The 23,364-nt window shown below is 33.4% G+C and overlaps 1 protein-coding gene and 1 long non-coding RNA gene across 2 annotated transcripts; one reads left to right on the top strand and one right to left on the bottom strand.

Moving 5' to 3' along the window:
• Positions 1-12,578: 12,578 nt before the first annotated feature.
• LOC125863100 (uncharacterized) lies at positions 12,579-13,174 on the bottom strand. The gene is made up of 3 exons (XR_007446107.1): positions 13,075-13,174; positions 12,941-13,011; positions 12,579-12,866 (listed from the first exon to the last, which is right to left on the bottom strand). It is a non-coding gene; the product is annotated as an uncharacterized LOC125863100 (long non-coding RNA).
• Positions 13,175-19,971: 6,797 nt separating this feature from the next.
• LOC125862614 (uncharacterized) lies at positions 19,972-22,322 on the top strand. Its single transcript, XM_049542730.1, has one exon. It carries the CDS (start codon positions 20,067-20,069, stop codon positions 22,212-22,214), a length of 2,148 nt encoding a protein of 715 aa, XP_049398687.1. The 5' UTR covers positions 19,972-20,066; the 3' UTR covers positions 22,215-22,322.
• Positions 22,323-23,364: the final 1,042 nt, after the last annotated feature.

Below are 23,364 nucleotides of genomic sequence, written 5' to 3' on the forward strand. Positions count from 1 at the left end.
TCTCGTATATTCTACTTGCACAAGGAAATTGCTACACTCAATCAAGGAGTCTCATCAGTTTCAGTCTATTTCTCCAAGCTTAAAGAGTTGTGGATGGAATATGATTCACTCATGCCGTGTCCTGGTTGTGCCTGTGATGTATCACAGACATATGCTGTTCATTTTGAGTACCAACGTTTAATGCAATTTCTTCTGGGTTTGAATGAATCCTACAACCAGTGTAGGAGCCAGATTATGATGATAGATCCAGCTCCAAGTGTTAACAAGGCTTATTCTCTAGTGATTGCAGAAGAAAGTCAGAGGATACTTGGCAAGGCTAATTCAGTTTCCGTTGGTGATGCTTCCTCTAACACTAGGCACATGAATGAAGCTCTAGCATTCTTCAGTGGCAACAATCCAAATCACAACATCTCTAGTTCCAGTGGATCAGGATCTGGTGGATCAGGTGTTGGTGTCTCCAACTTCAGATCTAAGAAAAACTCCAATAGTCACCTGTACTGTGATTATTGTAACTGGAAAGGCCATACAAGAGATCGTTGCTATAAGCTTCACGGATATCCCTCTGACTGGAAGGGTAAGAAGAGGACAGGTCCTAACTCTGCTAACTTTGCAGGATCCACTGCCAGTCCTGGTGGATCTTCAGGGCAGCCTTCTTCTGGTGGTAATAACTCTATTCCTGGTGGTGTTCCTCATGCTTTTATGACTAACATGCAGCATCAACATTCACCACAGCCACATCCTCACTTTTCTCACCAACAGTACATGCAAATTCTGCAACTCCTTGATCATGGAACTGGAAAGAATGAGGCAGATTCAACTGTGAGAACCATAGGTATATCCTCTACTGATAAGTGGATAGTTGATTCTGGTGCTTTCAAACACATGGTTCGTAATCTGCACATGTTATCTCATTACAAACCATTAACTCCTTCACAAGAGGGAAGAGTGTATCTACCTACTGGTAAACTTGCCACAGTCAGTCACATTGGATCATCTCAGATTCTAGGAGGAATTGAGATTACGAATGTCCTGCATATTCCTACGTTTCAGTACAACTTACTCTCTGTGTCTAAACTCACAAAGGAATTGAACTGTACTGTTCTTTTCTACCCTGACTTTTGCATTTTTCAGGACCTCTTCAATGGGAGAGTGAGGGGGATTGGCAAGTTGGAGAATGACATGTATGTGCTCACTACTGACTGTCAGTTACAGTCACAAGGATCTCAACTACATGCAGTCTCACATCATGATCAAGTCCCTCTAGTCTTTACGTCTTGTTCTGTAGCTTCCGCATGTCCTTCTAGAATAAATTTGTCAGTATGGCATAAAAGACTTGGTCATGTACCTTTTACTACTCTCAAAAAGTTAGGTTGTTTCAAACATCTACATTCTACTACAGATGATCTTTGTACTGTGTGCCCTTTGGCTAAACAATCTAGACTCTCTTTCCCTTTGAGTAATACTACTACTACTGCTTGTTTTCACACATTACATGCTGATGTTTGGGGTCCTTATAGAGTTCCAACTCATGATGGTAAAAGGTATTTTTTAACTTTGGTTGATGATTACTCCAGATACACATGGTTGATATTACTGAACTTTAAATCTGAGGTCATAGTAGCCTTAAGAAAGTTCTTGTTAATGATTGGCAATGTGTTTAGTGCATCAGTAAAGATTCTGAGGTCTGACAATGGGTGTGAGTTCTTTAATTCACAAATGAATGAGTTACTCCAATCCCTTGGCATCCTGCACCAAAGTTCCTGCATCTACACACCTCAACAAAATGGTGTTGTAGAGAGAAAACATAGACATATCCTTGATGTTGCTAGGTCATTAAGGTTTCAGTCTCATATGCCTCTTAGGTTCTGGGGTAAGTGTGTTACCACTAGTTTCTATTTAATCAACAGGTTACCTTCTGCTGTCCTTCAGGGCAAGACTCCTTATGACCTATTGTATCACACCTCTCCTTCTCGCACTCATCTTAGAGTCTTTGGTTGTCTGGCATTTGCTTCTGAAGTGAGGAAAACTGACAAATTTGCACCTAGAGCATTTCCTACTGTTTTTCTTGGTTACTCTTCTCTCCAAAAGGGTTACAAACTCTTCTCCTTGCACACTAAAGAGTTCTTAGTCAGCAGGGATGTAGTCTTCCAAGAGGAGGTCTTCCCTTTCCAGCATAACACCTCAGCTTGCTCTCCATTGTTTCCAATTGTTCAGCTTACTTCAACTTCTATTGATTCTTCTTCTCCAGTTGAGTATACACCTACTGCTGCTCCTCCTAATTGTCCATCACACCCAGTGTCTCTTAGTTCTACTTCTTCTGAGGTTGTTCCTACAATTGTTCTACCTGATACCACCCTATCTCTCAGAAGATCCTCTAGACCATCTAGACCTCCTATCTGGCATCATGACTTTCTTCTTTCCAAACCCAAATCCTCTTGTCTCTACCCTTTATCAAATCATGTCAATTGTCATTGTCTGTCTGCTAAGTATGGTGCTGCCTTAGCAGCCTATTCTAGTATTTCAGAACCTTCGTCCTTTCATGAAGCTTCTCTTGATCCTTTATGGGTTCAAGCTATGCTTGCTGAGATGACTGCTTTAGAAGAGAACAATACATAAAGTATCATCGATTTACCTCCAGGCAAACATCCCATTGGATGCAAGTGGGTTTATAAAGTGAAGTATTTGGCTTCAGGGGCTATTGAGCGGTACAAGGCCAGGTTAGTTGCTAAGGGTTTTCACCAGCAGGAAGGGTTGGACTACTCTGATACTTTTTCCCCTATAGCCAAGATGGTTACAGTGAGGTCAGTTCTAGCTATAGCAGCTGCTAAGCAATGGCCTGTTTTCCAAATGGATGTCCACAATGCCTTTCTTCAAGGTGATCTTCTTGAGGATGTTTATATGGTTATTCCTCCTGGTTTTTGCAGACAGGGGGAGTCTGGCAAAGTCTGCAAATTGCATAAGTCACTTTATGGATTGAAACAGGCACCTAGACAATGGAACCTTAAATTGACTGAAGCATTACTACAGCTGGGATTTATTCAGAGTCACTATGATTATTCCCTATTCACTAGAAGATAGGGCAAGGAGTTAATAGTGGTCCTTGTATATGTAGATGATCTGTTAGTGACTGGGAGCTACAGCAAGTTGATAGTCAAGACCAGAAATGATCTTAAACTCAGGTTCAAGATGAAGGATCTAGGAGAATTGAAGTTCTTTCTTGGAATTGAATTTGCCAGAACTAAGGAGGGATATATCATGAGCCAGTGCAAGTATGCTTTGGAACTTATCTCAGAAATGGGATTAAGTAGTGCCAAACCAGTCCATACACCACTGGATCCTAATATACGATTATCATCTATTGAGTNGAGTATCACTGATTTACCTCCAGGCAAATATCCCATTGGATGCAAGTGGGTTTATAAAGTGAAGTATTTGGCTTCAGGGGCTATTGAGCGGTACAAGGCCAGGTTAGTTGCTAAGGGTTTTCACCAGCAGGAAGGGTTGGACTACTCCGATACTTTTTCCCCTGTAGCCAAGATGGTTACAGTGAGGTCAGTTCTAGCTATAGCAGCTGCTAAGAACTGGCCTGTTTTCCAAATGGATGTCCACAATGCCTTTCTTCAAGGTGATCTTCTTGAGGATGTTTATATGGTTATTCCTCTTGGTTTTTGCAGATAGGGGGAGTCTGGCAAAGTCTGCAAATTGCATAAGTCACTTTATGGATTGAAACAGGCACCTAGACAATGGAACCTTAAATTGACTGAAGCATTACTACAGCTGGGATTTATTCAGAGTCACTATGATTATTCCTTATTCAATAGAAGAGAGGGCAATGAGTTAATAGTGGTCCTTGTATATGTAGATGATCTGTTAGTGACTGGGAGCTGCAGCAAGTTGATAGTCAAGACCAGAAATGATCTTAAACTCAGGTTCAAGATGAAGGATCTAGGAGAATTGAAGTTCTTTCTTGGAATTGAATTTGCCAGAACTAACGAAGGATATATCATGAGCCAACGCAAGTATGCTTTGGAACTTATCTCAGAAATGGGATTAAGTGGTGCCAAACCAGTCCATACACCACTGGATCCTAATATACGATTAACATCTATTGAGTATGATTCACATATACAAGATACAAATACTACAACTAAGGACAAACCTTTGCTAGATATTGGCAGATATCAAAGACTTGTAGGTAGATTACTATATCTAACAATGACCAGGGTGGATATTTCGTTTGCAGTACAAATGTTAAGTCAGTATATGCATTCTCCTAAAGAATCCCACATGGAAGCTGCACTTAGGGTAGTCAAGTATATAAAGTCATCACCTGGATTGGGCCTGTTCATGCCTTCACAGAGTTCAGAGTTGTTAACAGTCTATTGTGACTCAGACTGGGGTACCTGTTTACAAACAAGGAGGCCAGTTACTGGATACTTAGTGAGGTTTGGTGATGCTTTTGTATCCTGGAAGTCAAAGAAACAAGAGACTGTAGCAAGAAGTTCTGCAGAAGCAGAGTTTAGAAGTATGGCATCTTCAGTAGCTGAGATTACTTGGCTCATTGGCTTATATAGTGAACTGGGAGTGAAGATTAAGCAGCCAGTTGATCTATTTTGTGACAGCAAGGCTGCAATACAAATTGCAGCCAATCCTATTTTTCACGAGAGAACTAAACACTTTGATATTGACTGTTATTTTGTTAGAGAAAAGCTGCTTAACGGAATGATAAAAACTCACCATGTATCCACAAAAGAGCAGCTAGCAGACTTACTTACAAAGGGTCTATGGAAAGCTTCACACTTGTATCTAATGTCCAAGCTGGGACTTAAAGACATATATCAGCCACCAGCTTGAGGAGGGATGTTATAAACTAGTTGAAGCTAGAAGTCAGTTGTTATGAATAGTGAAACTGGAAAGTTAGTTATAGAGTTTGTTACAATGTTAGTTAAAGTTAACTCTGGTTGAGATAGATTAACTAGATTAGAAGGTTAAGAGTAGACACACTATAAATAGCATAGTGCCAATATTGTGTAAAGATACATTCACTTTTCATGAATAAAAGTTACAGTTTTCTCTCTAGTTCATCAGTCATTCCATAACCTTGTTTCACCATTGTTGAATCGCATCAGTATCTCCTTAACATAATGGACTGAATTTCTCTTGTGAATAGACAATGATGTGTATGGAATATTGGATTATCAACTCGGCACAACACCTATTACAATGTTCAGTAGATCAGGTGATAATGTGTGTCTTGTTGAAAATGCAGGTATTTGTATGTATTCAACGTTGTAGGGCTGTGGATTACTACAGAATGCAGAAGATTGCAGGTTTTCCCTGGTGAAATTGTCATTTTGCCTCAAGAATATTGGTTTGCTATTGATCTCCCGGATGGACCTTCACGTGGTTATGTCACTGAAACTTTTGGAACTCATCTTCAACTTCCTGATCTAGGGCCAATAGGTGCTTTAGAAAGTGTAAAACTACTTGCAATTTAAACAACTGATGTTATTTGCTGATGATATGCATTTGAATATGTATTTAGGCGCAAATGTCCTGGCTGCTCCGAAGGATTTTCTTATTCCTGTTGCCTGGTACGAAGATGGCTCCCATCTAGGTCACACTATTGTGTAGAGGTATGATGGTGAACATTTCACTGCGAAGCAGGACTTCTCTCCTTTTAATGCAGTCACTTGGCATAGCAATTATGTGCATGAAGTGCTGAAGCTATCCTCCGACAATCCATGAGCTCTTGACGTTAGACCACCATAGATCATCCCGTGCTTCTTCCATTTTCTGCATTCTGTTGTTCTTAATTAGGACTACTTTTCTTTCTTTTGAACAATACTCTAGAGTCTTTTATTTAAATCAAAACTTAGAGTAGTAGAAAAAAGATTGATGGTAGTAGTGTACCCCTGTATTTCAAAAACTTTTAGTTATGTCAACTTTGTGCCCGGACAAAGGGGCTTCTGAAAAGAGGAAATTAACCATGAACTTGCTGACTGCACCTTGTGGAGTTCTAAGTTGTGACTGTTCGGGCTGCCTTTACTAGTATATAGAGAAAGAGAAAGAGAAAATATACATTTGACCTAATAGACGCATAAATTTAATTTCACAATGTTGTGATTTAAGAAGTTCATAATGATACAAGTTATGATTTTATGAGATATAATTTAGAAGGCGCTTGATCATGCGATAGCATATGTAAAAATAATTTCACATTTATATCTACTAACCATTTATTTCATATGTAAATAAAATTTATAATTCTTGTCATTACTTTTTAAACCATTTACATCTCATATAATGATTATCCTCACTAACATAGAATTTATTATTACTTCAAATTAATTTCTGCTTTACCATTTTTATTCACCAAATTCATTATTTATTTTTATCAAATTTATTTACCAACCAAATTGACCAACAAATGGTTCAAAGTAACAATGTTGGTTCATCTTCTTAGTCATATGAACGAGAAATGCAGGTTTAACGTGAGAAAATAGTTAGTACTATGTGGGAGGACTATATTAAATATTCCCTTTGTCCCTAATTACTTGTCCACTGTTGAATTGACACACCTATTAAGAAAACAATAATTGACATAGTGAGTTTACCATTTTACCATATTAATTATGAAATGGATGAATTAAAAACTTAAGATTTTCAAGAAGTCTACATTTTTTAAAGTAATTAATCGAGGGTATAATAGGTAAAAAAAAATTTGTCCTTTCTTGATTTGTCAAAATGGACAAGTAACTAAGGACAACTAAAAATGGAAATGTGGACAAGTAATTGTTATACCCCATTTTAACTCGAGGTCAAAACGTGTACAACATATTGGTGATCTCCAAATTAATTAACTTAAGAAGTCGCCACCTAATTATTTTAAGGTAAATTAGGATACCTAAATTATTAACTAAGTAATACTAAAATTGACTTCAATTAAGGTCTGCTAACTTATGTGATTCCAGGTAAGAGTTCTAATTGATCCTAAAGGGAAGGGGTAAGGCATCCTTTAAGATTAGTTTTAAAACTATTAACCGACCAAACTTAGGTTAATTAGAGAAAAAATAAAATAACCATTAAAAGCTAAGAAAAGACTAGTATTAATTAAATCATGGCAAAGTAACCTAAAAAGATTAAAGTATAAAAACCTTAAAATATACTAACTTCATATAGAAAGATCTAAAAGAATGAAATGAAACAACCATTAATTTAAACTTGATTTTTTNATGAATATGTGATTTCGAATGCAAAAGAGGCATAAGTTCTCTTTTTATTATGAATGTTGTTATACCGCATTTTAACTCGAGGTCAAAACGTGTACAACATATTGGTGATCTCCAAATTAATTAACTTAAGAAGTCGCCACCTAATTATTTTAAGGTAAATTAGGATACCTAAATTATTAACTAAGTAATACTAAAATTGACTTCAATTAAAGTCTACTAACTTATGTGATTCCAGGTAAGAGTTCTAATTGATCCTAAAGGGAAGGGGTAAGGCATCCTTTAAGATTAGTTTTAAAACTATTAACCGGCCAAACTTAGGTTAATTAGAGAAAAAATAAAATAACCATTAAAAGCTAAGAAAAGACTAGTATTAATTAAATCATGGCAAAGTAACCTAAAAAGATTAAAGTATAAAAACCTTAAAATATACTAACTTCATATAGAAAGATCTAAAAGAATGAAATGAAACAACCATTAATTTAAACTTGATTTTTTAGCGAGAAAAGGGGAGTTTGAATGAAATATGCACAATTTGTTATCTTCAAAATAGCTGGCCAAGTCAAATACTTTTTGTTTAAGAAAGAAAATCTTTTTTTATGAAATTGAATTAACAAGGAAATCTTGAAGTTAAAGATAATGAAATATATTTTGCCTTGATAAATAAAAAAAAAATAAGAGTTTTTATCCAATTGAAAGCCTTTTATCTTCAAATTCGCCTACTCATAATTCCCAAAAAGAGTTGTGTTTTGAAGCTCTAGACATATCAACATTTTATAAAGTTAACATTTTAAAAATATAAACAAAGACATACAAATCGGCCCTTTTTAAATTCTCAAAATAAATCACTTTAGAGTTCAAATACTTACACTTTTGTTCTTAATTTTAACAAAGGTTTGTGGAAAGTGTTAGAAAAGTTGTGTTTAAGACCTTAGTTTATGAAAAAGTACAGCAACATGCATATTCATTAAAAAAAAGGTCCAACTTCTTTGCAAAACAAAACTTTCTCAAACTAACAAACGAGTTAAGCAACAAAAGAACTTAATTTATAGGTCATTGTTCTAAGCCAAATTAATATATTAAACCCAATATCTAGAGGAGGGGAAGGTGAGCTACTAGGTTTGCTTAAGTTCTTATTTAATTAATTTGCATAAGTTCAAATATAAATTGAAACAAAACATAAATATAGGTACCAAAAGAAAGTATAAAATGTTAGTCAAAGATAACAACATATTGTTGCATAAAAAATATAAAGCTTTGAGATAAGGAGGAAGTGCGGGATTTTCTTTTGGAATGAGTGAATCATTCTAGACACGAGCTAAATGCAAGGTAGGTTGCTTCTCTAATTTGGATAGAGGTGGAGTCATATTGCAACTCCATGTGCACCCGAGTGTACATGTAAAATAAAAAGAAAGTAAAAAGGAGATTAGTGAGACGATTCAACTTTAAACGATAGTGAAAATCAAATATAGAACTAAGCAGAATTATACAATATAATTCATAGCCTTCATGATATCAAACAGGCTTCCATGCATATCTCTAATAGAATATAAAAGAATAAAAAAAAACTTATACTCATATAACGTGAACAATGAGGCTACAGCCATGGATCTTTTGGTATTGATTTCTTAATACATAGCCAACACATAATATTTAATAAATAAATAAATAAAAGAAGAAACGAAACAAAAAGGATTGCACACTAACAGAGAATTAACAGAAGGCTTTAAGCTCAAGTTTTACATATAGCTACATGAGGGAAATCATATGCAGTGAGATAATGATAGCTAACATTTATCATTTAATTTCTAATTATGCCAAAATAGAAGCTATATCCTTTAGATATACTTTTACATAACAATATACGAGCTGTAATTTTAATATAAAGACACCAAATGAAAAATTAACTAATTAACTGATTTCATGTGAAACTAAAAACGGAACCATTCTTTCATACACAACATCTAAAACGTATAACATTTGAATGTCGAACAAGAAGGGTCTAGCAGCTGACAACTTTGAAACCAACTAGAAATAGATTAAAACAATAACATCTTTCTCAAGCTTAAGATAAACTAAAAAAAAAGCTTTGAGTTTTATATAATATTTTTAACTAAAAAAAAAGAAACCATAAACAACATTTTCTTAAAAAGAGCTTTTGTCGAGAGATTAAAAATAAATAAGTTGTAAGAACTTGAAACAAAACAAAAATGAACTGATTTCCACATTATAAACTCAACCTAAATTAGAACAAGTCCAAATCTGTACATGTCTCAAAAAAAATACAAAATACTCTCCATATAACCTTCGATCACAGCCAACTTAAGCAAGAATCACTCTGGGCATATAGATTTCTTAGGATATATATTTAATCACGATGATAAAACAGAGATAAAAAGGGGAGTATTACCTGTTGCAGGGCAGTGAACAAGGTGCTTCGATCACAGGTCTGCACTCGAACAAAGACGAGCTTGAACACACTCAAAACAAGAATCCCGATAGAGAGCGGAAAGATGAAATGTATTAGAGCAAATATTAATACTTATGAGAGTATGAGCCGCCCCAAAATTCTTCCCGAATGCGAGTATTTATAGGCGATTTAGAGCTAGGGTTGTGTTTTGGGCGGGATTTTTGATTTTTGAATCTTTTCATTACTTTGAATCCGAACGTTGACAAATATTGGACAACTTTCTGATCCTTCACGTCATTTGGATGAAGGAACAAGACTTGCTTCAAATGATACTTGAAATGGAAGAGCTTTAACTATGCTTTTGCTATGGGTATTCTACAATCATGAAAAAGGAAAGAGGAGATGGAGACGTATCTGGTGAAGCGTTCTTTGCACGGGAATGGTGCAACCAACGTCTGTCAAATGGTGAAAGTACTCAAATGTTTGCTGGAAGAGGAAAGAGTGACCAGCTGCACAGTACCAAAGGAAAACCCTAGCTTCTAATCGTATTGGGTTTATTTGGGAGTTGGGGTTTGGGCTGCTGAAATTGGGCGAAAATGGGCCATTCAAAGGCTAGATTTCGAACCGAATTTTAAAAGAAAGTGGGCTGATTACTTGGTGTGAATATATTGGGCTTTTTTCTTTCTTCTTTTGAATTGTTTTGGACTTCTAACTTAATAACCAATACTTAAAATGTTATAAGATGACAACTAATAATTTACGTGAATAAAAAACATCAATATTACGATTTTACGCTAATATTAATTACAAATGCAAAATATTGATGTGAAATATAATGACGACAAACAACTTTTAAAGAAAAGGTGAAAAAGTGATAATGGTAATTTCGATAATAAATATATAATTTTAGTAGATAAATAAATACAGTAGTAAAAATAGTTGTGAAAAATGATAATTTGATACGTTATTAAATTAGAAGCTCGAAACAATGAAATAGAAGAAAGAAGGGTGAAAATTGGGTGTCAACAGTAATTAGCGACAGAGGGAGTACTAGTACACCACAACTTACATATGTTTAATTTTTTTTTTATTGAATTAAAGTTTGATCATTATATATTGTATTTTTAAGAATATCTTTGTAATAGTGTATTATGGGACTTTATAAACTTTTGTTTATTTGGTAAGGTTGTATAAAAAAATTGAGACAATTTTAATAGTTATACAACTTATGATGCTTTTATGTTTATGAGAAAATATACAACATAAATAGTTCAAATCGCAGGTCCAAACAAAACATCAACTTCATTTCATGGATCTCATCTCATTTTATGATTTCATATTGTATGATCAAACTGACCCTTAGTTGATATGTCATGTTTTTGATATGTGGCATAATTTATTGACCTTTTCAATTAATTTCATATATCATTTCACTTTGATATTAGACACAAGTTTAGTTTAGAGAAACATAATAGGCATAATAAGGTTCTATAACTATAGTTTCGATAATTTCACTTCATAGCTATAGTTCCATTTGTTATGAAGGTTGTGGTTTGTATATTTCTTCCCGGCCCGTTTGTATATTTTGTTTGCGAATATACAAATAGGGTAAGTATATACAAATTTTGTAAGTAAACATTTAGAAATTTTTTAGAATTCTATTTGTATATTTCGCTTTCCAATATACAAACAGGATAATTAATTATGAATTTTTCATAAATTGTATACAAATAGCTAGGGTAAGCATATACAAAATTCTGGATTTATACAATCAGAAACCGAATTATAAAAATTCCAAATTATACAAATCAGACGAATTATAAAAATCAAGCGATTAACAAGAATTGGGGAAACTATAGTCGGAAATTACAATTTTCTTAAACTGCTGCTATATTACCTAATATAGGCTAAATATTTGCTATTTTGCATAATTTTCCCTTTAGTTGGTTTAGTTTACGATAAACATCTAATGGAGCTTGGACTAATATAGTGGACTCATTATTTGAAGCCCAATCAAATAGACTAGCCTGGTAAAATTAGACTTTTTAATTGAAGGGGACCCATAAAAGTAAAATAATCACAAATAACATGGCGGAGGCGGTTGCAGTACTAGAGGCACTAAGGCATTGCAACACTATCAATGTAGTTGATATGTTTAGATGAAGCCATGTGTCCCTTTGTTAACCTTAAAGGTAAAAACAACCTAAAATATTAACGGTAAGGGAATGAATAACCCTAAGTATAACAGAGGGTATTGACATACCATTTATAATAGTTTGGGGTATATTTATCCTTTTTTCCTACAATATATGATACTGATTTAGTTGGGGAATATATTGCAACTAATGAACTTGAAGCCCACAATTGTAGGATATACTACATAAAAATATGTTTCATAACCGCCCTTACGATAATTAAATATTGTAACAGCTGGGAAAAGAAAATGAAATCCATAAATTTGCAGCAAATTATTTAAGACAAAAGTAAAGTTACCTTATAATAACCATACTCCTGCAAATACTGCCTCTCTTTTGACTCCATAATTGCTAAGTTTGTTTTCCAGTTCTCCATTTGTGCTTCACATGGAGCAATATCATCTTCAAGCTGTGAGAGTGTTCTGCCGAAATACAGAAAATAGTTAAGAGATGAAAGATGGCATTGATTAACTGAAAGACCCAGGATTCTTTTTGGTGATTATGGAAACAGACTCTATGGGAATTATAAATTCTCTGTTAAAGGAATGGAAAATTCCTTGGGAACTAAGTGAGGTTATGGAAGAAGCTATTGATATGATTGAGCGGGATAGAATACAAGTGACACATGTTTTCAGGGAGGGTAATCAGCTAGCAGATGCTTTAGCTAACAATGCTTACAATCACACAGAGAAGCAAGAATACAAGCAGTTTAATCACCTACCAGTGAAATGCAGGAAAATTGGATAAGCAACAGGTCATGAGTTTGCGGATCAAGACAAGAAAGATTAAGGACACTACCAAATCAGTATGGCCATCATTCACAATGATCGTAGTACCACAGAGGCTCACCGATATTATATATACATATTAAACCAGAGCCAAATATTTGCGAGAAAAGCAAAATAACCTAACTTTGGCTAGGACAGCTTACAAAAAGGACTATCAGAACATAATCCAAAGAGCAGCAACTATTGTCAAACCACAGGTGGAAAATTTGAAACACATATGCTTCTCTGCTTCATACCTAAACTGTGAGAAAATGAGAAGTAAGAGATCCGAAGGCGAGGACAAGAGAAGTAGAATAGCTGAGGAGTGGAGCTTACTGGCGATTTTAACAAAGCTATTTGACAAAACACCCCAACAGCAACTGAGAACTGGTCCATGGTCCATTCACCTGAGAAACACAAATAGAGATCAGAGATTGTAAATCACAACAAAGGAAAACACAATAAAATACCTTTTGAAGCTGCAGAAAGGAGTTTGAATTCATGGGGGAACACCAATCACAAGGAAGAACTGAGAGTTTCACAAAGGGAAGGAACATTACGAGGAGGAAGATTAGGAAACAAAAAAGAGGAAAGTGATTAAAGTGTAGGATTAAATATAGCAAGAGGCTTAGCTCTTTTTGGCCTAGGTGGACAAAGTCTAGTTTTCTTTGGGCTTTTGGCCTGTTTTTTGTACTTACTTTTTCAGTTTCTTGTTTTTCCTATGAAATAAAATGAGCCGTGAGCTCAAAATTGATTAAAATAATAATAATAATAATAATAATAAATAATCACAAATATATACCCCTTTACATTCATACCCACTAAATAATTACAATATATTTCCCAACTAATTTCGCTTAATTGATACTAAATTAGTATCATATATTGTAGGGAAAAAGGACAAATATACCCCCAAACTATTATAAATGATATGTCAATACCCTCTGTTATACTTAGGGTTATTCATACCCTTACCATTAATATTTTAGGTTGTTTATACCTTTAAGGTTAACGAAGGGACACATGGCTTCATCTAAACGTATCAACTACATTTATTTTAATTTTTATCTATAAATTGAAAATCCACCCATACGAAGGGTATTGACATACCATTTATAATAGTTCGGGGGTATCATTAAGACTGATAATTTCACTTAACTGATACTACATCAATATCGTATATTGTATATGTATCATTAAGGTTGATAATTTCGCTTAACTTGATACTAAATCAGTATATATATATCATTGACTAATGATTAATTTCTGAACAAGAAATCTTAATGATACCACAACAATATACATATATTCTTATAGTATCATTACCTTATGAGTAATTTCTGAACAAGAAACCAGTACAATATATGATACTAATTTAGTATCAATTAAGCAAAAATTATCAGCATTAATGAATGTGGGGTATAAACTGTAATTATTTATGACAGAATGAGTATTTCAGGAATTACTTTGAATTTGGGTATGAACTTGTAATTATTTTAGATTTTATGTCCCATTTATGTAGTTTCCCCTTAATTAAATCTATTTACATTGGACCTAATAATAAATAAATCATATTACAACAATATTTATTTGAATTTTGGACTAATATTTTGAATTGAAGACAAAATTCAAATTTCTTATAGATTTTAAAATATAATAATCTAAATACCTACAACATGTTAATCAGGGTTTAGACCATAATTATGAACAATTTGGGGATGAACCCTGAATTAATATTTTTAAAATAGTTTTATTTATTGATAAGGGAAAATTTTCAAAACAGCAATATTTTAGTTTTTAGTGGACTCCTTAGCAACAGTTTCATTATTTATTAAAAATGTCATTATTTTAGTTTGTTAAGGGATTAGTTATGTATTTATTTTATTTTTATTAATTTGAAAGAATACAAATAATTAATAACAGAACAGAGAAAATCGTGGAACAAAAAAATTCAAAAAAGGTAAAAAAGATTTTAAATATAAATCAGTTACATTTTGAAAAGAGCATAAATAGTCATCTTTTCATCGAGTGTTTTTTTGATTTCTTCTTAAGAACATAAAAAAAAATAAAAAATTAGTTTGTCTTCTGAATCATTCTTCTGATAACTTTCAAAGCTTCTTCAAGTTGAATACGACATATTTTTGAAATAGAATTTTTCAAAATTGACAGCTATAAATTTGTCGCATCCAGTGAACAATCGAAAAACAATCAAGTATTTTTTTTTTTTAATTTGTTTGGATGAGATATTCATATATGTCGAGTACAAGAGTGTTGTTTTTTTTTCTGATTGAATCAGTAAAATCTTTGTATGCATTGGAATTTGTAGCTTTTATCGAATGTTTTGTATCTAAATTATGATGTATAACAAATGATTTTCTTTTTTTTTAGTTTAGTAGTTGTTTTTTTTCTGTTTGAATGCATACAATAATTTGTATCTCATTAAGTTAATGTAACTAATCGATCATGAACTATATGTTGAATACAACAATATATGAATACACAAGTGAGATGAAAATACAAAGTGAGATTGAATATAAAGTTGTGAATACAAAAGAAATACTCTCTTCATTTGAAATACAAAGTGACTTTGAAAGGTAAAATACAAACTAATGGATCATGAACTATATGTTGAATACAACAATATATGAATACAAAAGTGAAATAAAAATACAAAGTTATAAATACAAAGTGATTGAATATAAAGTTGTGAATACAAAAGAAATTAAATACTCTCTTTATTTGAAATACAAAGTGACTTTGAAAAGTAAAGTAGGCACATAAAATACAAAACTTGTTGGTATACAATTAGGTTGAATACAAAACAAAAGAGAAATACAAACTTGTTGGTATACAATTAGGTTGAATACAAAACAAAAGAGAAATACAAACTTGTTCACATATAAATTGAGATTGAAATACAGAATGAATACCCAATAAAATACAAAATTGTTAGGGGAAAATGCATAAGTACCCCCCCAGCCTATACCCGAAATCCCAGAGACACATCTAACCTTTATTAAGGTCCTATTACCCCCCGAACTTATTTTATATGTAATATTCTACCCCTTTTTGGCCTACGTGGCACTATCAGCTGGGCCCAGCGCATGTTGACATTTTTTTCAAGGATAGTGCCACGTAGGCCGAAAAGGGGTAGAATATTATAGATAAATTAAGTTCGGGGGGGTAATAGGACCTTAGTAAAGGTTAGGTGTGTCTCTGGGATTTCGGGCATAGGCTGAGGGGGTACTTATGCATTTTCCCAAATTGTTAGCATACACTTAGGATGAATACTAATTAAGAAGGAAATACAAACATGTTGGTATACTAATTGAGATTGAAATACAATGTAAAAACAAAAAATGTAAAACTTGTTGATATATAGATAGAATGAATACACAAATAAACTGTTGATTCAGACATTGTAGACAGACAGATGCTTTCCCCAAATCTAAAACTCTAAAAGCAAATATAAATGTATTATAAATCAAACAAAATAAACATATGAATGAATTTGTAGATTCTAATAAATCTAAAATATTAAAACAAAATCAGAAAAAAATTGTTTAATCGACTAAAAATCTAAAATACATAAATTTTACATGAATATGTAAACAAACTTGCATAAAAATTGAAAAAATTAACGAAAAATCAATAATATGTACAATGCGAAATATAAATCATAAACGGTGATATTGAAAATAAATCAAAAGAAATCTAAATAACTAATTGAAATACATAAATATTAGATGAATATTATGTAAACAAACTTGCATAAAAATAAAAAAAATTGACGGAAAATCCATATTATGTACAATGCGAAATATAAACCATAAACGGTGATATTGAAAACAAATCAAAATAACTAATCGAAATGGATAATGGAAATTACCTTGCCAAACGAGAAATCTGCTTGAATTAATAAAGAGATTTCGTTTAACAATAAAGAAAATTTCTTGATGAACAACAATTTAGCACCTTGAAGAAAGATAAACTTGAAACGTGAAAGGTGGGGAAGAAACGTGAAAGTTGGGGAAGAAACGTGAATGGTGATGAAAAAAGGTTAAAGGTATTGGTTTAATTTTTATTTTTTTTCACTTTAAACGGTTATTGGTATATAATTTGGTCCAATATAGGCTCTTTCCATAAATAAAATTAATTTAAAATACTAAAATCTGAATACATATTATTTGTAAAAATATTTTCATTCTGCCATTTTAAATAAATATTTTAAATTGTTGTTATTTTGACTAATTATGTTAGGTATTATGACTTAATTGCTAATTTTTCCTATTGATAATGGAAGTAGTTCTTTATGGGCTATTGATAATTCAATTGGGCTAGATGCTGAAAAGGTAAATGGGCCGACAGTTAAAATGAGGAAAAGCTGAAGCAACCCATTGCTTTGTGCAAAGTTTGTATCTTCATTCTTCTCATCCCAAGCCAACCTATGAAACACGCCTAGTACTTTTAGCGGGAGTTTGATGATGTTTCATCATAAAATTTAAAAGCAATAGCTTTTATTTTTAAAGTAAAAATGATATTTGAAAATTGGAGTTTTTTTTGTGAGTAAATTGGAGTGAAAAAAAAGAAGTGAAAACACCTTATGGTTATTTTTCAAATTTTTGAAAATTTCTAGAATTGAACTTCAAATTGAATTTCGAAATTTTATGGTCAAACATGTTTTCGGAGTTCAACTCCCTAAAAAGTGAAAAATTTTAATGGCTAAACACCTCCTAGACTTTCTTCTTTTTGTTTTCGCTCCGTGTTCAATACTTATATTGTTTAACTATACTCGTGTCGTGAAGTCCCACATTGAAGAATAAAGCGTTTTCTAACAAATGTGACTATGTTTAGGTGCTAGGGTTCAAACCAGAGATTCTCATTATATATATATATATATTATATTTTCACCCTGCATTCAATAAACGTATTGGATTTGACTATTCTAAATTTGTGTCAAAAAATCCCACATTAGAGATGAAGCGTTTTCTAGCATAGACGATTGTATAGCACATGCTCAAACTTGAGATATCTGTAATGTGTTTTACTTTTATTTGTTGTGTGATATCCTCCTCGAGGTCTGACAAGTATTCCGAATTCGCGTCAAGAAGCCCCATATTAAAAGGTAAATTACTATGTGATAAAAAGTCTCATATTAAAAGATAAATTACTCCATGATATAAATAATTGATTCATGTCCAAAACTCAAATCTAGAACCTCTAATTATGGATGAAAAGTTACTTCACACTACCAACAACTCAATACTTGTTGTAAAGTTAATATATAATTTGTCAATCCCAGTTCTTTTGTTCTTCTCATTGCCCTTCCCTAGCTTGGTTATCCCTACTTACACAATATCAAAAATGATTTTTAGTGACAATTAATTAATGACAATAACTTAATTACTGCTAAATATGTTTTTTAGAGGCAATTAGAGTTCTTTGTAAATGTCCCTAAAATCTATAGTGACATTGCATCAAATGACAAGTAACTTATTACGGTATAGACTTTAGCACTCTTTATTAATATGCATATTTATTATCGCTAAAAGTTGATTTTGTTGTAGTGATATAATTATTCATATTTTATAGTTGACCAAGACTTTATTAAAGTTTAAACAAAGACCATAGACTATAAATAATTGCAAATGATCATTAAAGATGTGGAAAAGCATTATTAAAATTTAAAGAAAGACAATAGACTATAAAGAATTGCAAATGATCATTAAAGATGTGGAAAAGCATTATTAAAGTTTAAAGAAGTAAAAATTAGGCAAATGACATAGTATAAGAAAGAAATTACTTCCTTTCCCGATTCTTTCATTAATTACCAAAAATCCCTTTTTTTAATGTTTTTCGGATACATAATATAGCAGTGTGGATACTTAACATAGCAGCGCGGATACTTTAATTAATAACGGGCGGATACTTAAATTATTAAGTTGTTAGCAGCACGGATACTTAATTAACGGGCGGATGCATAATATAGCAGCGCAAATACTTTAATTAATAACGGGCGGATACTTAAATTGTTAAGTTGTTAGCGGCACAGATACTTAATTAACGGGCGGATGCATAATATAGCAGCGCGGATACTTTAATTAATAACGGGCGGATACTTAAACTAATAAAGTATCCGGTTAAGTTGAATTGGGGGAAAATAAGGGATTTTTGTATTTTAATGAAAGAGTAGAGAAATATTGAGAATAGGTAAAGATGTGTTGTGTATTTAAGTAATTTTTCCTTTAAAGAAAGACAATAGACTAGATCATTAAAGATGTGGAAAAGCATTATTAAAGTTTAAAGAAAGACTATTGACTATAAAGAATTGCAATTGATCAAGAACACTATAGGCCATGTTCTCACGTTATCGAGGAAATATTATAATCCTCACTATGGTAACATCGATAACTTAATAAATAAACAAAGACCAAGACTATTTAGTGACTTGATTGAAAATAAATCGGTAAAGGAAAACCAAGACCTTAAAAGAAATATTTCTTTAAGAAAGTAAAGAGAACTTTTAAATCTTGTATTTCTAAACAAAAATTACGTAGAATGTATTAAAATGATGTTTAATCTTGTGATCTTAAACATGTCATATCTAAAATAATTTGAATTAAAAAGTTGTTAAAAAGAAAAGAAACATACTTTTTGAAACAGACTAAAAAAGTAAGGTCTAACTCATTGGTGACCTCTTAAAGTTGGTATGAAGTTTCAGTTAGACACCTCAACTGAGCCTCATGTAGGGTACCGTTGTATCATTTTGACACTTTTTTCAATTAACAAAAATATATGAGGTGTGTGTTACTTTGACGAATGACGTGTATAGTGACAAACTACACGACGACATTTGTTATTTGTGTCAAAAACAATTCTTAAACAATAAATTTTGAGTAAAAATAAAAAGTAATCAATGAATATATGAATTTATGCCCAAATAATAAAAAATAATTTAAACCAACAAAATCCCCAGGACCCTCACCCCCACAGTCCTATTTCCATTTGCAGAAATACCCCATCCGCGCGTACCTATCCATGCTCCTTTATTAGTGTTTTCTTCTTTTTATTTCCTTTTTATCCTATTTAGTAGGTTTAGAATTCACAAGCAATTAAATTTACTCATATGTAAATATTAAATTCTTTCAATATTTAATATTTGAAATGATTATCGCACTAGCTCCTTACAATGATAGACCCAATACTTGGATGAGCCTTTTTTTTACCAAATGAAAAATGACCTAAACTTTTAACATATGACATGAATGAACTTTTTCTCAAAGTTGGAAGGCATAGTTAAGCTTTTTTCCTTGAATAAAATATCCTACCTTCAATATAAAAATTGACTACAATAACGAATAAAGGCATTATGCCCGTCTAAATTTTGGTGAAGTCATTTTCTAGTAAGCAACTTATTTACCAAGATAAGATGCATTTGTAAAAAGTAGACAGTGAGTGAATTATGAATTTCAATTTGAAGAAGATATGGGACGCATGGGATATTCGTGCTGTGATTCTTTTCAGCCTTACTCTCCAAATAATCCTCATTTTTTTCGCTCCCCTTAGAAAGCGCATTTCAACTGTCTACCTGACACTGCCCCTCTGGTCCGGCTACTTGCTCGTAGAATGGGCTGCTAATTTTGCAGTTGGGCACATCTCTCACAGCAAAGGGGATGATGGCCGCTTTGCTGCCGAGAACAAACTTCAAGATGTTCTTGTATTCTGGTCCCCCTTTCTGTTAGTACACCTCGGGGGCCCTGACACTATTAGTGCCTTTGCCCTCGAGGATAATGCCCTGTGGCACCGGCATTTCCTGGGTCTCGTGACCCAGGGTAGCTCTGTGGCCTATGTTTTTTTCCGAACAATTTCCAAAAACAAGCTGTTGATCCCAACGGTGCTGATATTTGTGGTTGGAGTTATCAAGTATGGTGAGCGTATTCGAGCTCTGTATCTTGCAAGTTTAGATCGATTTCGAGAGTCCATTATGAAAGATCCGGATCCCGGACCAAACTATGCCAAACTGATGGATGAATACTCTTCGAAGAAAGCAGCTAACCTACCCACGAACATAGAGATGATCCACGAATTCTATGGCGATTTGGAAGAGGAAAAACCCGTTAAAAAAGGGCTATCTGATCTTGAGGTAGTGGAAGAAGCTCATTACTTCTTTGAGAAATTTAAAGGACTAATTGTTGATCTTATATTTGACTTCCGCCAACGGAATGAAAGTCGAAATTTCTTCCTCAGTTTAAAAGCGATTGATGGTTTTCGAGTTATTGAGGTTGAACTCAATTTCATTTATGATGTTCTTTTCACCAAAATGATTGTGGCTAACTCTTACTGCGGTTATGTATTTCGATTCATCTGTTTCTTTCTCGAAGTTGCTGCCGCGATCCTCTTCTACCGTTGGGATAAAAAGGGACTTCCAAGGTGGGAGATAGGAGTCAGTTACACCCTTGTCCTTGGTGCTCTTATTTTGGATTTCTCTTCCTTTTTTATGCTCCTTTTCTCGGACTGGACGACTGTTGCCCTGAAGAAAAAGGGGTATGTGTTATGGCGTTTGCGCATACCAGCTTGTGGATGGTTGAGCCGCAGGTGGTCTGAATCCATTTCACAATTCAACCTGATTAACTATTGTGTGCGTGGGCGCTCCAAGCGTAAGGAAAGCATATATCAATGGCTTGGGATTGTTGATGTATTGAATCGAATCATGTATGTGAAGTCTGAGAAATTCACTGACCATATGAGGGACTTCATCTATGAGGAAATAAAGAATAAATCTTCACTCGCGGAGGATTTAGAAACAGCAAAGGAAATATGGTTAGCCAAAGGAGATTGGACACTTCGTGCCAATAGCTCTAGTCATCTGCTGCCTTATATTACTGAGTCTAATTTCGACGAGATCCTTCTTATATGGCACATTGCTACTGAACTCTGTTATAGTAAAGACAATATTGTTAGTGACAAACCAATGAGTTCCCCTGTCAATTACCGCGAGATATCAAAGATTCTTTCAGATTATATGCTCTATCTCCTTGTGATGCAGCCTTCAATGATGTCGGCTGTGGCAGGCATCGGACAGATTAGATACAGAGACACTTGTGCTGAAGCCGTAAAGTTCTTCCTCAGCAGAAACATAATGATGAAGAGTAGTCAAGGGCAGCGATGCTGCAATAATTTCTTGTTTACTTGTAGCTGCCTAAAGGGAACAAAGGAACAACAAAAAGTCGGGTCCAAAAGGGGGCGAATTAGTAGAGAGGAAAAACATGTAAGAGCTTGTAAAGCGATCCTTGAAGTGAACGCGGTGGTGAAACCAGTGCAAGTGAAAGGGGATAGAAGTAAATCAGCCTTGTTTGATGGACGTCGTCTAGCCAAAGAGCTGGAAGAGCTTGATCATGGCATCGATAAATGGGAGCTAATAAGCAAAGTATGGGTTGAAATACTGTCCCATGCTGCAATTAACTGCAACCCCAATGAACATTGCCAACAGCTTAGCAAAGGAGGACAGCTTATCACTTTGGTCTGGTTGTTGATGACTCATTTTGGTTTGGGAAACAATTTCCAAATTAGTGAAGGTCATGCTAGGGCAAAACTCATTGTGGGCAAGTAGCTTTTTTTTCCCCCAACATTTGTAGGTTGTTTTGTGTTTCATTACGATGTTGCTTATTGTGAACTTCTTGATCATTTACATGTCATTTGTTATATAAATAAGTCGTTTTTCAAAGTTCGATGATATATTAGATGTTCTATTACATATATTTTCATTTATAGTAGGGCCAAAGTTGTAATATAATTTTGAAGGTAGAAGCTTTCCACTATCAAAAAGTTGCTATACATCCTTGCGGGGAGCTTGTGTTGGAAAACTATATGCACAACGGAAGCATACTAGAATTTTAATGCTTACATGAATAATAGATAAGCAATACCATTTATGCTAGAACACATAATCATGCTAGAACACATAAACTTGTTGAAATTTAATTCAAAAAATACCTCTTGAAGCGTGAGCAGATACCTTCAAGCGAATCCACAAGATAGACATCAACTATGGTCTTCTACAGTGATTCCAAAAGTTCACATCCGAACTCTCTCAATACTTGGGTGGGCAAGTATCGTGTAGAAAACTGATTGTCTTTCTAGGTTAGGAGAAACCTATTTATAGAGATTTCTTCCCAGTCCAAAAAAGAGTTATTTTCCTTCATGAAAAAGAAACACACGTTTCTTCTCCAAAAAATACACGCTCTTTTTTTCTTTTCCCTAAAAAATAAGATTCTGAGTTCTAGTTAAATATGGGCATTGTAGGGACCACATAATTAATTACTGAGACTTTCTATTATGGAAATAATTTCAAATAATTAATTTGAATTATTCTTACCATAATAAATTACAAATCATTCCATTAGAAATTCGTAATTGCACTCCTCTATTTATATTTCGTAATTCCCCATTAAACACTTATGTAATTCCTCATGTTAAGATTACATATACTAATCAATAAATTAAATTACTGACGAATTTAATTCAATGATTAATTTCCTTTAGAGCACTGCTTAACTTATTTCATGTGTCGGATTCATAAATTCACTTGCAACATTTGACACGATGAAAACTTATAATTTTCTCAAAAAGGCATATCAATCAATCTCTATAATGAGACATGGATTTCATCAACTAACTTATTATTTCACCAATATGTATTATTATCATCCAATCTACAGACATATTGACCCATCTCAGAATCTCACCTTTTAATAAATCAA

The sequence above is a fragment of the Solanum stenotomum genome, chromosome 4, assembly GCF_019186545.1.
Source record: "Solanum stenotomum isolate F172 chromosome 4, ASM1918654v1, whole genome shotgun sequence".
NCBI classification, from domain to species: Eukaryota; Viridiplantae; Streptophyta; class Magnoliopsida; order Solanales; family Solanaceae; genus Solanum; species Solanum stenotomum.